Here is a 16,939-nt window from a genome sequence, read left to right on the forward strand (position 1 = left end):
GTCTAAACACAAATAACATTGTGGAAGTTCTTTGATCGTGAATCCCCTGACAATGCCATCTAAATAATGCATTTTTAGTTTGGTTTTGTCAACTACTGGTAATAGAAACTCAGCCACTCAGCATTACGCAGTTAGTAAATATTGCCTTTTAATGATGGTCATGATTCACATACCTTCCTTCCTTAGCTGCATTGCAAATGTAATAATTGCTATTTCCAACAGTCCTCTGAATGATATGGGACGGTGTAAAATGAAAGACAAAAAGAAGGTACACATATCGACGTCGTCAAACTGCCGCTACGGATGATGGCACTGGGTGTTAAAGATGTGGCAACTTCTTGCTTCTAGTTGTGTTTGGTGTGCAGCATCTCCGAAAGTAAAGAGTTGCAGGGCAAATCTCCCAGAAGATGTCGCTGGTACAAATACTCCTCAACCTGCAAGCTAATGCTGCGTACTTCAGGGAGCCGGAGAAGCAGCTGACCAAATTTGTCTGATTGTCCTGAATGACATTGTTGAGTATGCTCCATGAGGGCCCTGTTGACCTTCTCCTGAGTCTGCTCCACCTGCCTGCGGCTCTGCACTGACTTCACATCTAGAGCAGAAAAAAACAGACGTAACTGCATGTACATCAAATGCATGGAACCAAAACAGAAAAGTACAAGAGAGAGCTTGTAAGTCTTTTTTAAAAGCTCTATTATCACAACAAAATGCTCACCAGGGTTAAACAATACCAAGTATTTGAGACACACAAATTCCTGTCTGTCCAGCTGGAGTGCCTTAAATTTTGACACCAAGTCCTGGGTCCTTGAGACCAGGCAGCTTAATGTGACCCCTGCTTGGGAAAGGATGGTTGACACCTCAATCTGCATTACAAGACAAGCATGTAGTGTGACATTATGAGTGCAATTCAAACAAAGACGACTACAAAGTACATTTTTGAATGGCATCAACATGCAGGGTATTGTCAGCACCTGTTGCCCCGTGACCAGGTATATGCAGCTCTCTTTGCCATATGTCACTTGTCGGCAAAGGTGATCGAGAACCAGCAGCTCACTCCAACAACTCTGCAGCAGCACCATCTGGTCCTCCACCTGTGGGATACATCCAAAGTTTATGTGATACAAAAAATGGCTATGACTGTTGACACCCAGTAAGCACTCAATACCTGGCAAAGGGTTAATGTCATAGCTTAGCAAAAATGATTAATGTAACATTGTGTCCCATAACTGCAAGATTAGTCACCTTGAGTTCCTTAAAGAGTGAGCTATTTCTTGCCCACTCCACGAGCCCAAACAGAGTTTGATCAGCCATTTTGCACATGATGCTGAATGTATTGAGACAGTCATGCTTGCCCCGATTGGCCTGTTCCCTTTGCAGACTGGCCAGGACTTTGGCACACAGCTGGCTCTCATCTTGCTCCCCCTCCAGGAGTTGGCCCAGGAAGTTGGGTGTATAGGTGGCCAATGGAGAGGCTGTTGGGACTTGGGAGGAAGTCTGACAGAACGGGGTGGATGAGCTTGGAGTCGAACAGGGACATGATGCTGGTGTGCCTCTTGGTGTGAATGGATGATTTGGGGCTGAATGAGCAATATAGCTTGCAGGGGCTGAACTGTAGCTAGAATGGATTCCTCCTTTCTCCTGGAAGTATCCAGGCAAGGTACAGTGGAACAATGCGGGGTAGGGCAAAGGTGGAGGGGAGAGCACTCTATCTGTGTTCATACTACAGTCCAGAGGAATAGATTCACCCGAGTGCCCCACGTCAGAGGGATACATGTGGAAATGATGAGAAGCGACAGACGATGGTGGAATACTCGTTTGGCTGCCTATTCCGTGAAAGTCATTTGGAGCATGAGGACAATGTGTTTGTGCAGTTTCCGTCTTAATCCTGTTGGGTGCAGTTTGTTCCTGGTTATACACCCTCTGCTGTTTCATCTGCCTGTCCTGCCGGTACAAAGGGCCAAATTTATTCCTGCCACCTCTCATTCGATCTGCTCTCACAGCTGAGGACAAAAAAAAAGAAAAGAAATAGAAATTGCCATAGTTTTATATATTGGACATGCGTAACAATAATTATTTGCTATATATTCCAAAGTCCTCACATGTAATCTAGGTTATTACAACACAGGCTTATGACTTTTTAAATAATCTGTATGGGAGAAAACTGCATGCATGTCAGTGGTGTAAAAAGCTTTTGAAATTGCAACAGAAAAAGGACCTAGTCATATTTCTGAAAGGAGGCGGCAGCATTTTTACCTTCTCTCTTCATGCCCACCGCCAAACACTTCTGAAAGCGACAGGAAGGACAACGTTTCCTCTGGGAAAGGTTCATAGGGCAGCTCTGTTGGTCTGCACAAGTGTAACGCTTGTTATTCTGCACTGAGCGTTTAAAGAAGCCCTGCAGAGAGAGCGAAATAGGCTGTTGCTTTATTTTCTGCATTCGACACAGCAGTTCTGGGTAAAAGTATTATAGTACAGTTGCAGGTGTACAGTATACATTGTTGGAACATGTGTGCAAACACCATCCCTTACCTTGCAACTTTCACACGTTAGCAGTCCATAATGGTATCCTGACACTCTGTCTCCACAGACAGGGCAGTTCTCCTCTGACCCTGGTCTATTGTCCTTTTCTGTCTTTAGGTTCTGAGCTAGGGAACACCACCAAAACATTCATGACATAATACCACAAATGTTAACAACTAAAGGTTAGTAATAGTGGTGGCTACTTGCTGCTGTTGAAAGCTGTCAGATGTCCAGTATGAAACACTGTCACATGCTCCAGGTTTGTACCATTATGTAATATTTTATGTCAACCACAAAAACAACAATTACCAACAGTCAGACAGAAGTGAAAATTCTGTAAAATCTTAAAAAAAAAGAAGAAAAGAAGTCAATGAAGCTGGTATAACATGTCAATGTATCTTCTAATGATTTTCAATGCTTAGCTGTTGGGAGATCAGAAAGCAGATCATCCATATAGCACCTTATCATTTTGAAATGATCCTGAATTCACAGCCACATTCAGACATCTACTTTTAAAAATAAGGCCTTTGAAATTAAAGTTATTGTATATCACACATCACTATATCGTCAGGGAAAATGATATATATACATCTGGAGACACTGTTTACACCTTTAAAACAAAGACAACTCTTAAACAACTTTATACAGTTTCAATATGTCATAACGCTGCACTTAAGTTTTGGTACTCACATGTTGTTGATCCCTCCAAAGTTAACAGATCCTCTGGACAGTTCCCGGGATGGTGGACATGAGGCTGGGGCTGCTGTGGGTGACAACCAGGTAAGTCCATTCTGGCCACTGGGACATGGAGCTACATTGTCATGGAGATCAGGCCATCAGGCAGATGTTGCGGCAGAGTCAGATAGAGACCGGCAGACAGACAGACAGGCAGGCCGAACAGCTCCAGTGAACTGATGGTTGTTTGAGGCCCACAAGTGGACTTTGATATGTGGAGAGTGTCATAAAACCTCTCCTGACTGGCACTCCTACCCAGTCAGTCGGTCAGCAAGCAAACCATCCAGCCAGCCTCTCAATGGGAGATAGTGAGATAGCCACCTGCTGGAATCTTTTTTGTCGTGAAATCACTTCAGCCTCACATATTTGAGCTCAGCTGATAAGATAAGAAACCTCTGGGTAGTTAACATAATTACTGTCTAAATATATAGACACTCAGATTTAATAAGCCAATTCCTGTATTATTGCTATGTATAAAAACCTTGTTACAAATGCAGTAGTGAATAGTATCTTCTGTTATGCAAATCAACAACCCAGGTGTAAAAACCAATTAAGAGTACAGATATTCACCTTCGCCCATGTCCCAATAAACCAGGATTATATAAGTATTATCAGAATCAAAATCTCATATGTGATATGTTTGCACCATGGTAACAATGAACAATGTTTTGTCAATGATAAATCGATAAAAGGCTTCAAACATTCCAAATGCAGAAAGTAAGAAAAAAGTGTCTACCTGAATAGTTATCAATCTTAAAATTCACAAAACAAACCAATTAATTGTGAAAATTGGAAATCTTTTTTAAAAGAAATGTTTCCCACCACAATTTTGATGTCACACATCTTTTTGAAGAGTGGTCTTATACAAAACAATATTTGAGGAATTAGTTTATTTTCTGTATTAACTTAATGCATTTTATCAACTGATCAAAGTATTCTACATTAAATGACGCCGAGTAATGTTTCACTGTCATAGCCAACAAAAGCAGTGCAACAGTATAATACAGGACAGTGATTTAAAAACGACACTTCATTTTATGAAGTCCAAAGCGGAAAACTGAAGTTCACATAATTTATCTCCTTTCAAATCTGATTCATTCAGTTTAGCACAGGGCTCTCCAATCAGAAGCCCCAGACTATAGTTATATCATCACACATTTCCAGCTAGTGTTTGAGGTGATAAGGTGCTTCCAACCTGCTTTGCTGAAGCTCACTGTGACACAGAAGCCAAAGGGTTCAAGGGTGAATGGTTATGACACTTTCATATTAGCTTGTAAATGGATAACATTCACAAGGAAAACGGTTTACAAGCTCTTTTTTTTTTTTTTTTTTTTTTAATCAAGCACATTATCTTCAGACCTCTGACAAGGTACCTCTTCATTCTGAGTTACAATGTTGAGGAAATCCAAAGCAATTATCAAGTTAAAAGGGCAGACTTGAGGCATCCAGAGAACATTGCTGAGGTGGATTTTAGTAGCGCCATCTAGTGGCAATGGATGGAGCTCAAGTCTAAGTGTCAGATGTGGTGAAGATAGCTGCCACATGCAGGTTGGAAAAGGGGATGAAGAACAAACACAACAATCACTGCTACATGTAACTTTATTGATTATAAAAGAAATCCAAACCAGTACAAAACCATCATCTCACAAAGTGTCTGGGATTCAACCCCCCCCCCCAAAAAAGAAAATCCCACTGCTTTCACTTGTCATGCTATTTTCAAACTTTCATGACTTGAAGTACTATTCTGCAGCTATTATACTATTCTCTTGTATACACTATTTGCTCCACGCAGGCCTCTCAGTGTCCGGGAGACAGAAGACTAGTCGTACTCCTCACTGCTTCTGGAACAAACTGGGTCATCCTCTGCAACGAACCACACCTCATTGTGCCTGTTAAACAATGTCATTGGACTGCACACACACACACACACACACACACACACACACACACACACACACACACACACACACACACACACACACACACGCACGCACGCACGCACGCACGCACGCACGCACGCACGCACGCACGCACGCACGCATACACACACACACACACACACACACACACACATCAGGAAATATTCATGTTTATGTAATATTATCCCTCAAAGGGTAATAATCTCACCTGTTATATCCAACAGCGTAGTGAACTTGTTTGTTGAATTTTGCACCTGCTGTGTCCAGGCCTTGGGAAAGAGTAATAGCCTTTGTCCTGTCAGAAATAGTTGTTGTCCACCCTCCATAGCTTCGCACATACACTTTCATGTCTGGAGTTTCGTGGAAGTAGACCTGCAAATTCCCAAAGTTGTATTATCGGACAAAGCTCTCAGTGGATCTCCATGGAGTCCTGACATTGTTTTCAGAAAGCTTACGTTGGGATCGGTAGGTTGAGGAGGATTCTTCTGATGCTCAGCTGGCAACAAGAAACTCAGTGTGAAATTACCGGCTCTCCAAAAGCGCTTTTCCTTTACTTTGGTAATGACAGGGGTCGTCATGTCAATCTTAGATCCTGAGGGAAAAATAGAATCAGCAAAAATCTTAACAATGTTACAAACTGGAAATATACACTTCAGTTGAAAATGAAAAACAAAATATGATGAGAAAATAGATGTTTTTGCTTCTAGAAATGTAATGAAACCTCAAAATGACTTCTCATGGCCATTAACCTGGTAAAACCTTTTGTTGTTGTTGTTGTGGGAACAAATGTTACCAATTTGTCTGTGATGCAGCGTGTTTGTCAATACATATCACATTTATCACATCAATTTTCATTGTATACACAAAATGTTAGGCATTAAATGACTGGATACATGAGCACACACACACGCACACATGCACACACACACACGCACACACGCACCGTCCTCGTTCTCCCCAGTGATATACTTGAAAAGACGTTTGAAGGCTCTTGTTGTTGCCACTTCCATGAAGTAAGATTCCTCATCAGTTGAAACCCATTTCACTGAGTCGTAGTGGCGCACCTGAGAGACAGGCACAAACATGTGGATTCCATTTTTCCTTGTGACGTCATTGTGTTCACCTTGTGAATCTGTTGTATTTGTCCCTCTTACCTCGTAGTCACTAGTCTCACAAATCAAATCAAACAGCAAACACTCCTTTGTCTCAGTGCAGAACGGTGACTCTGAAGAGTTTCTGTGAAATTACAGATGAAATGTTCCTTTACGTTAACAACTACCTTTTGCAAGCACTAAGTGAAACTTCTGTTCAGGTTTAGATTTCTTACCCAATCCTGGCTTCTGCTGTGAGCACAAACAGAAAGCCAACAAGGCCTGGAAGAAAAACCCTGGGACACAGAGAGTTTTTTCCACTTACAAGCAACTGCAGAAATATTTATGTTCACACAATAAGACATTTAAATCTGCAAAGTAAATTTGTACTTACATCCTGGCTGTTGGGTTCTCAGCATCCAGAAATGGTATCTTTGCAGTCTGAACCAGAGGAACTATTTATCCCATGTGTGGTTATGAAAGTCAAGAAGGCCACTCCCTCAACTCATAATAGAAACCAGATTGGGGTGTGTTTGGGCCAACTTGGACCAAAAACAAAACCAGCAAGAAAGTTTTGTAACCAAAATGTCTTTTATAATGTTAACATGGTGAAGTTAGATGTCTCTTTAGTCAATGTAATGTGTGTATATATATATATATATATCTCATCAACAACAACAACAACAACAACAATAATAATAATAATAATAAGAATAAGAATAAGAATAAGAATAAGAATAAGAATAAGAATAAGAATAAGAATAAGAATAAGAATAAGAATAAGAATAAGAATAAGAATAAGAATAATAAGAATAATAATAAGAATAACAAGAAGAAGAAGAAGAAGAAATAACTCCCACCCATTCTCATTACTACAATTGCCACAAATAAGTTCCATTGCTGTCAGTAATATACAACATAAAGACTGAAACATACATCAACCCTGTATTTACAAATATTTGTAAATATAGTTATTTTTCAGATGAGGTCTTAATCCTCTTTTAATTGTACATATTACTATGAAACGTATTTTAGATGCACTGATGGAGTGAAAATACTCACTTTGGAATGATTAGAACAGGACTATCAAACATAAGGCCTGTGGGCCAAAACTGGCCTGCAAGAGGTTCTAATCCGGTCTGCCAAACCACCACACAAATGGTAAACTTTCAAAGAAAAGTGGACACGACACTGAGACCCAGGCTGAGATATCAATGATGCTGCCATGAAAGCTATCAAACTAGCATTATCCTCAAAGTGTGTAAAAACATGTATAATACAACACCTATAGGAGAAGTTTGATTTGGACATTTCACTGTATTTCGCACCAGAAGGTTTCATTTAAATTGGCCTCATGTTAAGATTGTAGCCATTTTCGATAGTAATTGTTTGGTTTTGAGAAAATAGAGACATATTCATTATATATACTTTGCACCACAACAGAATTTTTTTTTTTACATTTAAAGGTCATTATGGTACTATTTCACCGGTCCGGCCTGCTAAAGATGAAATTGGGCTCCATGTGGCCTCTGAACTCAAATATGCTTCACACCCCTCGTGTAACCACCAAGAAAATGTCATATATCTTTTTAAATAGCATTACAATTTAACACTTTTTCTCCATCATCAAATCTACTATTATTTTTCACTGAAATACAAAACTTTTCTGGATTGTACCAGTTCTCTGTGATTTAAACTTACATTATATTTACACACTTTCATTGATCCCCTTGATGAAATACTTGCTCTCCTTTTCCCACCTCCGATTCTTAGTTGAGCTTAGAGTCTACAACATTTAAAAAAATATTTCCGTAAAAATAAGTAATTTAAAGAATGATTTTTAAGGCTTGACTTTGAAGGGTGTTTAGTGACTACAGAAATACCAGCTCTCACCGCAATCCTGTAAGTAAAATACTAGTTCTTCTTTTACTAGTTTATTAATGCGATGTTTCGAGAGATCCCCCCCCCCCCCCCCCCCACACAGTTATTTATTATATTATATAACATAACACTTTGAGATGATTGGGTCATTTGTAATTACCACCAGAAATGTGATTTTGACTATTTGATTTCAACCCCATCTATTTTTATCATTATCAACGTCCCTCGCTCTTCTTTATCTAACTTAGTGTCAGAGGTTTGCTGTGACCAATGCTGTGACAGGGATGCAATATTAGATTTATGCTCGGAAATGTCGCTGGTTTGAGTCCAGGTTGGGCTTGAGGGCCTTCCTGAGTGGAGTTTGCATGTTCTCACTTTCTCTGAATAGTCCAGTCACTGGTGATCCTAAATTGCCCCCATATGTTAAAATGAATGTATGTTTCTTTGTGTTTGCCCTGTGACACGTGACTTGAGGCTCCAGCAGCCTCGCAACCCTAAGTTGGATAAAGCGGTGGAATCGATGGATGTATTTCATTTAATTTCCTGCATGATCAGCTTCAAATATCTGACCAGCTTCTCTTTTTCCTGGGCTTAGTCTTTATGAAAACCAAAATATCTCTCAGAAGAAAAGCTTGAAATCCAGGGCATGATGACAAATCCTGGAAACATTAGTCTTATTGACTATAGTGCCATCTGGTGGCACTGAGTAAAGAGAAGTGAAAATGGATTGTATTAATTATTCATAATCAAATCAATGATGCCCAAACAATTTATTGAATAAAAAAAAAAACAACAACTGTAGACAAATGAGTCTATCCTCCCAAGGTGACGTTTCACCAACAGTCATTATGAAAGCTTTGTTTAGCTACAACATTTCTCCAGATATACTGTCTACTCAAGCCGTCATTGGACGGGAACGCTTCTTTCAAGGGAGAGCAGGTCACTAGGATTCCCAATTAGGTGGACACACTGGCTCACCCTCAACAGCAAACCACACCTCATTGTGTCGCTTGAACAGTATCATGGGACTGAGGAGAGAGAGAGAGAGAGAGAGAGAGAGAGAGAGAGAGAGAGAGAGAGAGAGAGAGAGAGAGAGAGAGAGAGAGAGAGAGAGAGAGAGAGAGAGAGTCATCATTCACGTTTTCATGAAGATCTTCTGTAGGACTTTTCTTTAAATCAAGGTGTCTACTTTACCTGTTGTATCCAACAGCAAAGTGGCTCTCTTTCTCATATTTGGCACGGACTGAGTCCAGAGTGCCACACAGAGCTTTGGTTTGTTTTTCCTCTTCAAAGGCTGTCATCCACCCTCCATAGCCCCTGACATACACATTCATGTCTGGAGTTTCATGGATGTACACCTGCAAAACAGCAGTGCAGTTGTTCAGCTCCCCTCAAAAGAATAAATCAATTTGATAATCGTGCCAACAAATAGTGGATATATTCTTTAGGCTGCTGGCTTTACTTTGTCATCTGTGGGTTGAGGAGGATTCTTCTGATGTTCAGCCGGGAGCAAGAAACTCATTGTGTATTTGTTCGATACAAAGAACCCCTTCTTTGTCACCATTTTCATAACAACAGGAGCAGTCATTTGAATTTTCTTCCCTGGGGGTAAGGATATGGTCAAATGTCACTGAGAGAAAATTCACAGCAAACATGGACTGCACATGAATGAAATATGTCAAATCTGTTTCTACACTCTCTGATCATGACTACAGTGATTATGATCTTTACTGCTTTTATATTTTCAATCCTGCATGTTTTTTTACATGCTTCTTCCTTCTATGTACCCCGCCTGTATATTCTAATACTCACAGTTCTTTCAAAAATAGCTTTCTTTCAATCATATCTGCATCAATAGATCAATAGTGGTTACACATGCTCACCGCTCTTGTTTCCACCGGCGATGTAACCAAACAGTCTTCTGAAGGCTCTCATTGCTGCCATTTCCATGAAAAAGCTGCTCTCATCAGTTGAAACCCATTTCACCGAGTCATAGTGGCGCACCTGAGAGACAGGAAATAACACATTAGTAGAGAATTTTGGAGTTTTATTGACCACATGTGGGTAAAACAAAACCTCTCACCTGATAGTCATCACTCTCACAAATCACATCAAACATCAGGCATTGTTCTGCCTCATAACAAAAGTCTATCTCAGAGGCATTTCTGTGACATGAGAGAAGAAATGACATTACTGTATATACACAAAAAGGCATGGGGTGCAAACATAGTGATATCTGTAGCAGAGACTAAATCAGTGTAAGTTTTGGAAGATTCTGTTCATGTTCAAGTTTCTTACCCAACTCTGGCCTCAGCTGTTCCCATCAGCAGGGATCCCACAAGAACCATAAGAAAAACCCTGGGACACGCACACATACAATAGGACACACATTTTATTATCCGTCCTAACATATTTTCTAATAATATGAAATTGCCTACTACATTTGAGACTATTTCATAAACCAACAAATTTCAACTGTAATATTTGGAAAGTCAAAATGTACCTACATTGTGGATGTTGCTCTTAATGAATCTGTAAGTTGGACCAAAGCGAGATTTATATCATGTCTTGTTATGGAAGGCTGGCCACTCCCTGAAGCCACCACACAAACAACGAAGGCATCCCCACCAATAGGAACCCAAAGCAGAGCTCAGATGATTGTGTACCTTTCAAGTACTGTTGTGAAACATGTGAGGTAAGGGTAAGTCACGTTTTTGAAACACTATATTCTCATGCAATATTACCCATGTACAACAAAAATGCTCCCATCTGATGGACTTAGTGTGTTAGCGTTCATGTCTCAGGAGAATTACCTGCCTCCCACCTTTATTTGGGCATAAACCACCTGATACCTGCTTTGTAGTCTGAAAGCACAAACTCTTTTCAGTTTGTTCCCGTTCCAACAAAGTCTTTCACGTGCAAGACAAAAGACTCAGTCACACCAATGGATGTAATAGAAAAGAACTTTGGGTGCCAAACACACACAAAAACCACTGTAATTATTCTAAATTATGTTCACTCACCTAAATGCATTGTTGAAGTGATGAAGACTGGTTGTTGTTAAAAAAAGATAAAAGAAATCCCCCAATAAATAGATATATCAATAAATAAATAAAGTTGTCTTAATTGGTATTTTCTTTTAACACTTTCAGAAACCTGAAACAAAGATGTACAAGAAGTTGTCTAATCCTTCCCTCCTCCAGATTGATCAGATCAAACCAACATTCAAGCAAATATTTTCTCAAGGCAGTGCTGCAATTCAAAACAATCACCAATACCACCATACCATAAATCAAAGAAAACTATCAAATCCATTGATTCTATTTTTCACGTGAACATGCATTAACTTCCAGCTAGATTTTTAGAATTTGTGTCCAAATTGGGTTCAGAAGTGCAACACATGACTTTGCAAGTCAGAAATGATTGTTTGTCTACATTGGGTCTGTTAGACCTCTCCAGAACTGCAGTCAAGTGGATGGAAACTGCCGAAGGTTTGAATGTCATGAAAGCAAGAATTTGGAACTATTAACACGTTAGCATGTAAAAGACAAAGTGTGGTTCTCGCTTTGTTCTAATCATTAGTTATTAAATTTGTAGTAGTTGATGGCCATTAGCTTTTAGTTTTCAGGCACACCTTTAAAAATGTTTTATTTAGCTGTATATAGGAACATCTAAGCCCTTTTGAAAAATGCAATAAAGATGTATTCAAATTGGCTTCTATGAGCAGGTGAATCAAATATACTTTACGTTGCTTTGTAAATGAACACTGGGAAGGAGGTAATGTCACCGGAGCACAACAGCAGCTTAGGGTTAAAAGATTATTCTTTTGTCAGCACAGACAAAGACTGAGATAAAATCTTACCTCAGGCTTCAGTCTGACTCCCCCACTGTTACGACATGCTCTGCTCTCTTTCTCATGCTGACAGATTATTGAACTCTTCATATTGAATAATGACAATTCTGTCACATATGATCATATTGTTATGGCAAACGGTGCCAGATTAGATTTATAGTATATATCTAAATGTTTTAAAATCTTTAGTTGTTACAAAATCTTTGAAATGAGTGTGGGGGAACAGGGGTGTCAACATAAAACGCATGGGTCAAAACCGGACAGCAAGAAGTTTCAATCTGGCCCGTCAAACCAAGTAAATTCTAATAATTTCAAAGATAACCTAGATTTTTTGATTTTTTTTTAACAATCATTTTAGACTCGAGCTGAGATATCAGTGATGCTGCCAGGAAAGATAGTTTACTAGTAGTAGTCTCAAAGCCATGTTGTCAGGGTGAGTGTGTAAAAACATGCATAATGTAATAGCTGTAGAGGGTTTTTTTTGGACATTTCATTGTATTTTGCACTAGAAGGAATGATTAAAATTGCCTTTATGTCGACACTGTAGTAATTTTCAGTAGTAATTGTAGTAATTGATCTAGGAGGCTCTTTAAGCCACATAAAGCCTTTTAGAAAAATGACCTTCAGTGTGCCCTCTGGTGGTCATAAGGAAGAATTGCAACACCTCTTTGGTTGTGGAGTATTTTCCTCTGGTCGGCAAAAGACGCACAGATCGAAGTTTGCTAATTTCATTTAGAATAGAAAAATAGTAAATACATATATTTTAAAAAGCCCTTATGAGGTGAGGGGCAAATTTAAAATTTCACCAAAAACAAATGAGAACAACAAGAAAAACAACAATACTAGAGTAAAGAACTACAACTCCCACACACTATGAGACCGTGACCCATTTAGGTAATCTCTCGGTTTATGTGCCACATGTCCCGATCGGTTTCTGTTCCCTGGAGACAACAGCAAGCATTTATTATCGATCAGCTGGTGTTTAATCATTTCCCCCCTTTCCGCCTCTAGGAGGACCGCTCAGCTCGCTTCACAGGTCGGTCTATCTCAACTGCACCTACCAAACTCCATGTCTCTGCGGTCTGGGTGGGATTTACACTGTCTGGTCCAGTGCCACTGGAATGTTTAGTATTGATCTGAATATATATATATAATTTATATATCATTTTCATTCTATTTACAGCCCATCTGCGTCACTTAATATTACTTGCAATCGTAATTTATACAAAGTTATAAAATAGAATTATTAAATATTTTAATCTCCCAAGCAACTCAAGTTGTGAAATAGATCTACTTGTTTTCGTTTAATGATGCAATACTTTATATTGATTTTAAATTAAAGTATATCACTTTGCATTTTTGGATAGATTGCTCACGATCTTTTGATAGATTAGATATAACTTTTGATTTGATTGAAGTACTCTTACTATTTGCACAGTTCTTGTTTAGAAATGCTGGAAGAAAATTTTGAGAGTTTTGACAAACCTTTTTATGTGCCACTATGTGCTAAACTGATAACCACTCGTGCTCATAAATAAACTCTTGATTCTCTCCACCAAATGAGCATTCATTTACAACCAACTCTGAATTGTGTTTGATTAGATTTTTTGATCATGTATTATAATAGAGTAAGTCCTTCTTATTAGATGAAACACTTTATTCTCTCTTTGGCTCTGCAGATACACTTGGAGATTGAATAAAGTGTCTTTTGTATGCTGATAAGCCCTCCAGCTCTAAACCAGATTAGAGCCAATATAATCTTTCAACAAATACCAACCTCACTGTGGCCTCTTTAATACATCACAGGCCAAATAATCAGTTGGTACAATGTCACCACAGAGTGACTTTATTACATATCATAATAACAAATCAGCCTTATTTTTTATCAAGATGACAACATAATCTCAAGGGGAATGCTCACTTAATTAGTTTTTTGCTGTTCAAAGTAGTTTTAGGCAGTTGGGACCCTTGAGGCCAAAGGTCAGAGAGTATGGGGACCAAGCGGGTGTTGGTGACCGGGTGCTCCTCTGGCATTGGCTTGGCTGTGGCTGCACGGCTCGCTAAGGACAAGCTTCAACGGTTTAAAGGTTTTTTTTCTTCTATTTCTTTAAACTCCTCTAGAATTCAAAAGCAACATAGTCAATGATAGAAATGATGGATTTACTAACAGCCGGTGTCTTCGTTGATCTGTTTCAGTGGTTGCCACTATGAGAGATGTGAGAAAACGGGGACCCTTGGAGGAAGCAGCAGGAGAAATGTTGAACAAAACCCTGGAAATTAAAGAGTTGGATGTCTGTTCTGAAGCCTCCATCAAGGATTGTGTCCGCAGTCTGCCAGACAGACGAGTGGATGTTCTTGGTCTGCGTCGTTTCATTCTCAGGGACATGTCCCAAGTAAATTCCCGAATTGATCGATAAATATACAATATAATTACAGGATGTTCTGTTGTTACAGTGAACAATGCTGGTGTTGGCATGATCGGCCCACTGGAGTGCCAAAGTATGGCTGCTATAAAGGAGCTCTTTGATACAAACTTCTTTGGCCTGGTGCGGCTGGTGAAAGAGGTGCTGCCTGACATGAAGCAGCGGCAGAGTGGCCATATAGTGGTGATGAGCAGCGTTATGGGAATACAGGGTGCGTATCTTTGTCGATGCTAAACTTCACAAGACTACATACGTTGAAGGAAAATTTAAATGTTCCAAATATTTACACGCAGGACTTCTGTTCAATGATGTGTACGCTGCCTCCAAATTTGCTGTGGAAGGATTTTGCGAGAGTCTGGCCGTACAAGCAATGAAGTTCAACATCAAGTGATTATACATCTTGAAAAATACTTGAGCTTTAACAATGCACACACACAACACACAATTAAGAGTTGAGTTGTCAGTGAGCCCACACCAGCGACAGATTTTTACCCCAGTGACTGCAGCTGAGCACGTGTCCTTGATGCAATTTTCTGTCTCTGTAACAAGGACAACTCTTGTCGAACCCGGTCCAGTGGTGACAGAGTTTGAAAAGAAGGTTTATGAACTTGCTGAGACGATGGATTTATCGGGGACAGATGAAGAGACTGCCAAGATCTTCCGCGAACTCTACCTGCCATACTCCAAAAAAGTCTTCAGCTCCTTAGGCCAGACACCAGAGGAAGTGGCTGAGGCAAGTTAAGATAGTGCTCGAATTTCTCCCACTTGTTGATTTTCGTTAAAAATGTATAACATGTAAATCGAATGCAGTGTTAACCTAGTTTTTATTTTTATTTTTAACGATTCAGCAAACAGTCAATGTGATCATGGCCAAAGATCCTCCTCTGCGCCACCAGACCAACCGCCTGTATGTGCCGATGACGGCCCTGAAGCATGCAGACCCCACTGGCCGCCTGCCTCTGGAAACTTTCTATAAGATGATCTTTAAGCACAACAGTGTGTTCAATGCTTCGCTTGGGGTTCTGCGTCTGCTGCAGAGGAGGGCAGGAAGGAAATGATGACCTGGCTGTTGGCCGCTGGACGTAACATTTAACTGTAAGGTGACCAACGTTTTCCTCAAAGCTGCGACGTACCAGACATTTGCCATTTTAGCTGTACATTAGTAATTGTGGAGTAATTATTATTTACTGACAATATTGTAATAATTTGTGTAGATTTGATGGCATTCTTATAAGAATAATTTATTGACTGAAAGACAAATTTGAGTTTTAGTTCATTTAAAGATGAGCAAGAGGAAATAAATCAAGGTAAATTTAAGATCAAACTACTTAATTTGTGTTGAAAATATTTAATATTTTTTGTCAGTTACACTGACAAACATAATCAAGCAATATAATTCATCACAGAAAATATCTGTATTTAAAGAAAATAAAAAGTAACTATTTATTCTTTATCTTTACTGTTGACTTTTGTCGTCATTGCAGTGCTTCTCAAGGAATCTTCTTGTCCTTTATAGACACCCAGATATTTCCAGCCTGATAGATAAAGAGAGCTTGTAACACCCTCCTCCCGGGTATGTCCCTGCATTATCTGAAAAACACCCTCAACTACCAGGTCCAGACAGACTTTCCTGTAGAGAACAAAAGAAAACTTCGGAAACAGCCTTGGCAATGTGATCTGATGAATTTCATGAACAGAAAATGGAAGCAGCATTTCAGAGCTCATTACTGGTCTCCGCATTGCAGACTTGAGTTTGACTTGAGTCAAACTGCAGAAAGCCAGCTAGGACATACAGTAATCCCTTCAGCCGAGACCAGCTCAAGATGGCTTTGGCTGATGTGGCCCCACAGTTGGAACCTTTCTGCAAGTGAGGGTTGGTTATAGTTTCCGCTACCTTACTCAGGCGAGGAGTACGGGTTAAGAGGTGAAACACCTGCGAGTCTGAGATCTCCGCTGATGATGCAGGGGGGTTTCCAATGTTGTGGGTGCTCCAAGGAATACCATCTTGGAAAAAGAATTTGCATTACGATTGTCAGGGTAGTTCTTGCAGTTGCAGCAAAGCATCTCTGATGTTCACTTCACTAAGAGGTACAGCTTCATACACGGTGGTGTCGTTGTCAGCACTCTCGCCTCCGGGTACGTGTCTGTTTCTTCACCATCTGCTTATTCATCGTTACTGTCATTTCTTCTCAAGAATAAAAGGAAAAACAAAGCGCAATGAAAAGGCGAATTTGTGATTCAATGTTTTTCTGGCAGGGCATGCCCTCAGAGGATAAAGTCGTATAGACAATAGGTGGAGAAACTTGATTGCAATCTGTAAGGGACTGAGCATGAAAACTGCCTGAATCTGTTGTGTAATATATTCAGAGATCAACAGTAAATCTGACGAAAATGTATCCTTGGTGCAAGGGTGTAGTGTTAAAACCTGCTGATCAGATAAATATAGGAAAAGAAATGAGAATCGATCTCTTTTTAAAAAGGAATCATATTTCAGTGACAACTGGTTTCAATAGTTTT

The 16,939-nt window shown here is 39.7% G+C and overlaps 4 protein-coding genes across 5 annotated transcripts; 1 reads left to right on the forward strand and 3 right to left on the reverse strand.

Annotated features, from left to right (window-relative positions):
• Positions 1 to 125: 125 nt before the first annotated feature.
• nr5a5 (nuclear receptor subfamily 5, group A, member 5) lies at positions 126 to 3,433 on the reverse strand. Its single transcript, XM_080488842.1, has 7 exons — positions 3,211 to 3,433; positions 2,530 to 2,645; positions 2,254 to 2,395; positions 1,243 to 2,000; positions 972 to 1,091; positions 716 to 863; positions 126 to 592 (listed from the first exon to the last, which is right to left on the reverse strand). Exons 1-7 carry the CDS (start codon positions 3,308 to 3,310, stop codon positions 345 to 347), a joined length of 1,632 nt encoding a protein of 543 aa, XP_080344968.1. The 5' UTR covers positions 3,311 to 3,433; the 3' UTR covers positions 126 to 344.
• A 1,402-nt stretch (positions 3,434 to 4,835) lies between these two features.
• Positions 4,836 to 6,765, reverse strand: soul5 (heme-binding protein soul5). The gene is made up of 7 exons (XM_080487106.1): positions 6,660 to 6,765; positions 6,502 to 6,561; positions 6,329 to 6,410; positions 6,118 to 6,238; positions 5,630 to 5,766; positions 5,383 to 5,546; positions 4,836 to 5,165 (listed from the first exon to the last, which is right to left on the reverse strand). Coding segments are annotated over exons 1-7 (657 nt in total). The 5' UTR covers positions 6,662 to 6,765; the 3' UTR covers positions 4,836 to 5,074.
• A 2,133-nt stretch (positions 6,766 to 8,898) lies between these two features.
• On the reverse strand, positions 8,899 to 10,715 carry LOC308125002 (heme-binding protein 2-like). Of its 2 annotated transcripts, XM_080488444.1 has the most exons (7): positions 10,654 to 10,715; positions 10,445 to 10,504; positions 10,230 to 10,311; positions 10,030 to 10,150; positions 9,609 to 9,748; positions 9,341 to 9,504; positions 8,901 to 9,174 (listed from the first exon to the last, which is right to left on the reverse strand). In XM_080488444.1, coding segments are annotated over exons 1-7 (654 nt in total). In that variant the 5' UTR covers positions 10,656 to 10,715; the 3' UTR covers positions 8,901 to 9,089. The 2 variants fall into 2 exon arrangements, with proteins under 2 accessions (XP_080344571.1, XP_080344570.1); XM_080488445.1 differs by lacking the exon at positions 10,654 to 10,715 and having other exon boundaries at positions 8,899 to 9,174; positions 10,445 to 10,647.
• Positions 10,716 to 12,928: 2,213 nt separating this feature from the next.
• On the forward strand, positions 12,929 to 16,638 carry LOC308124219 (retinol dehydrogenase 8). The gene is made up of 7 exons (XM_080487121.1): positions 12,929 to 13,035; positions 13,949 to 14,086; positions 14,196 to 14,357; positions 14,454 to 14,633; positions 14,716 to 14,809; positions 14,972 to 15,155; positions 15,271 to 16,638. Exons 2-7 carry the CDS (start codon positions 13,990 to 13,992, stop codon positions 15,478 to 15,480), a joined length of 927 nt encoding a protein of 308 aa, XP_080343247.1. The 5' UTR covers positions 12,929 to 13,035; positions 13,949 to 13,989; the 3' UTR covers positions 15,481 to 16,638.
• Positions 16,639 to 16,939: the final 301 nt, after the last annotated feature.

The sequence above is a fragment of the Lipophrys pholis genome, assembly GCF_963383615.2.
Source record: "Lipophrys pholis genome assembly, chromosome: 19".
NCBI classification, from domain to species: domain Eukaryota; kingdom Metazoa; phylum Chordata; class Actinopteri; order Blenniiformes; family Blenniidae; genus Lipophrys; species Lipophrys pholis.

Excerpts from the sequence above, each read along its gene's own strand:
- LOC308125002 (XM_080488445.1), bottom strand. The coding sequence starts at position 10,557 with ATGTTAGGACGGATAATAAAATGTGTGTCCTATTGTATGTGTGCGTGT. Across the intron at positions 10,312-10,444 it reads ACAGCTGAGGCCAGAGTTGG|AAATGCCTCTGAGATAGACT; the intron begins GTAAGAAACTTG and ends CTCATGTCACAG. Across the intron at positions 10,151-10,229 it reads GTGAGAGTGATGACTATCAG|GTGCGCCACTATGACTCGGT; the intron begins GTGAGAGGTTTT and ends CCTGTCTCTCAG.
- nr5a5 (XM_080488842.1), bottom strand. The coding sequence starts at position 3,310 with ATGGACTTACCTGGTTGTCACCCACAGCAGCCCCAGCCTCATGTCCAC. Across the intron at positions 2,396-2,529 it reads TAACGTGTGAAAGTTGCAAG|GGCTTCTTTAAACGCTCAGT; the intron begins GTAAGGGATGGT and ends CTCTCTCTGCAG. Across the intron at positions 593-715 it reads CTTGGTATTGTTTAACCCTG|ATGTGAAGTCAGTGCAGAGC; the intron begins GTGAGCATTTTG and ends TTTCTGCTCTAG.
- soul5 (XM_080487106.1), bottom strand. Across the intron at positions 6,411-6,501 it reads ACAGCAGAAGCCAGGATTGG|AAACTCTTCAGAGTCACCGT; the intron begins GTAAGAAATCTA and ends GTAATTTCACAG. Across the intron at positions 5,166-5,382 it reads TACGCTGTTGGATATAACAG|TCCAATGACATTGTTTAACA; the intron begins GTGAGATTATTA and ends GTGTGTGTGCAG.
- LOC308124219 (XM_080487121.1), top strand. The coding sequence starts at position 13,990 with ATGGGGACCAAGCGGGTGTTGGTGACCGGGTGCTCCTCTGGCATTGGC. Across the intron at positions 14,087-14,195 it reads CAAGCTTCAACGGTTTAAAG|TGGTTGCCACTATGAGAGAT; the intron begins GTTTTTTTTCTT and ends GATCTGTTTCAG. Across the intron at positions 14,634-14,715 it reads CAGCGTTATGGGAATACAGG|GACTTCTGTTCAATGATGTG; the intron begins GTGCGTATCTTT and ends ATTTACACGCAG.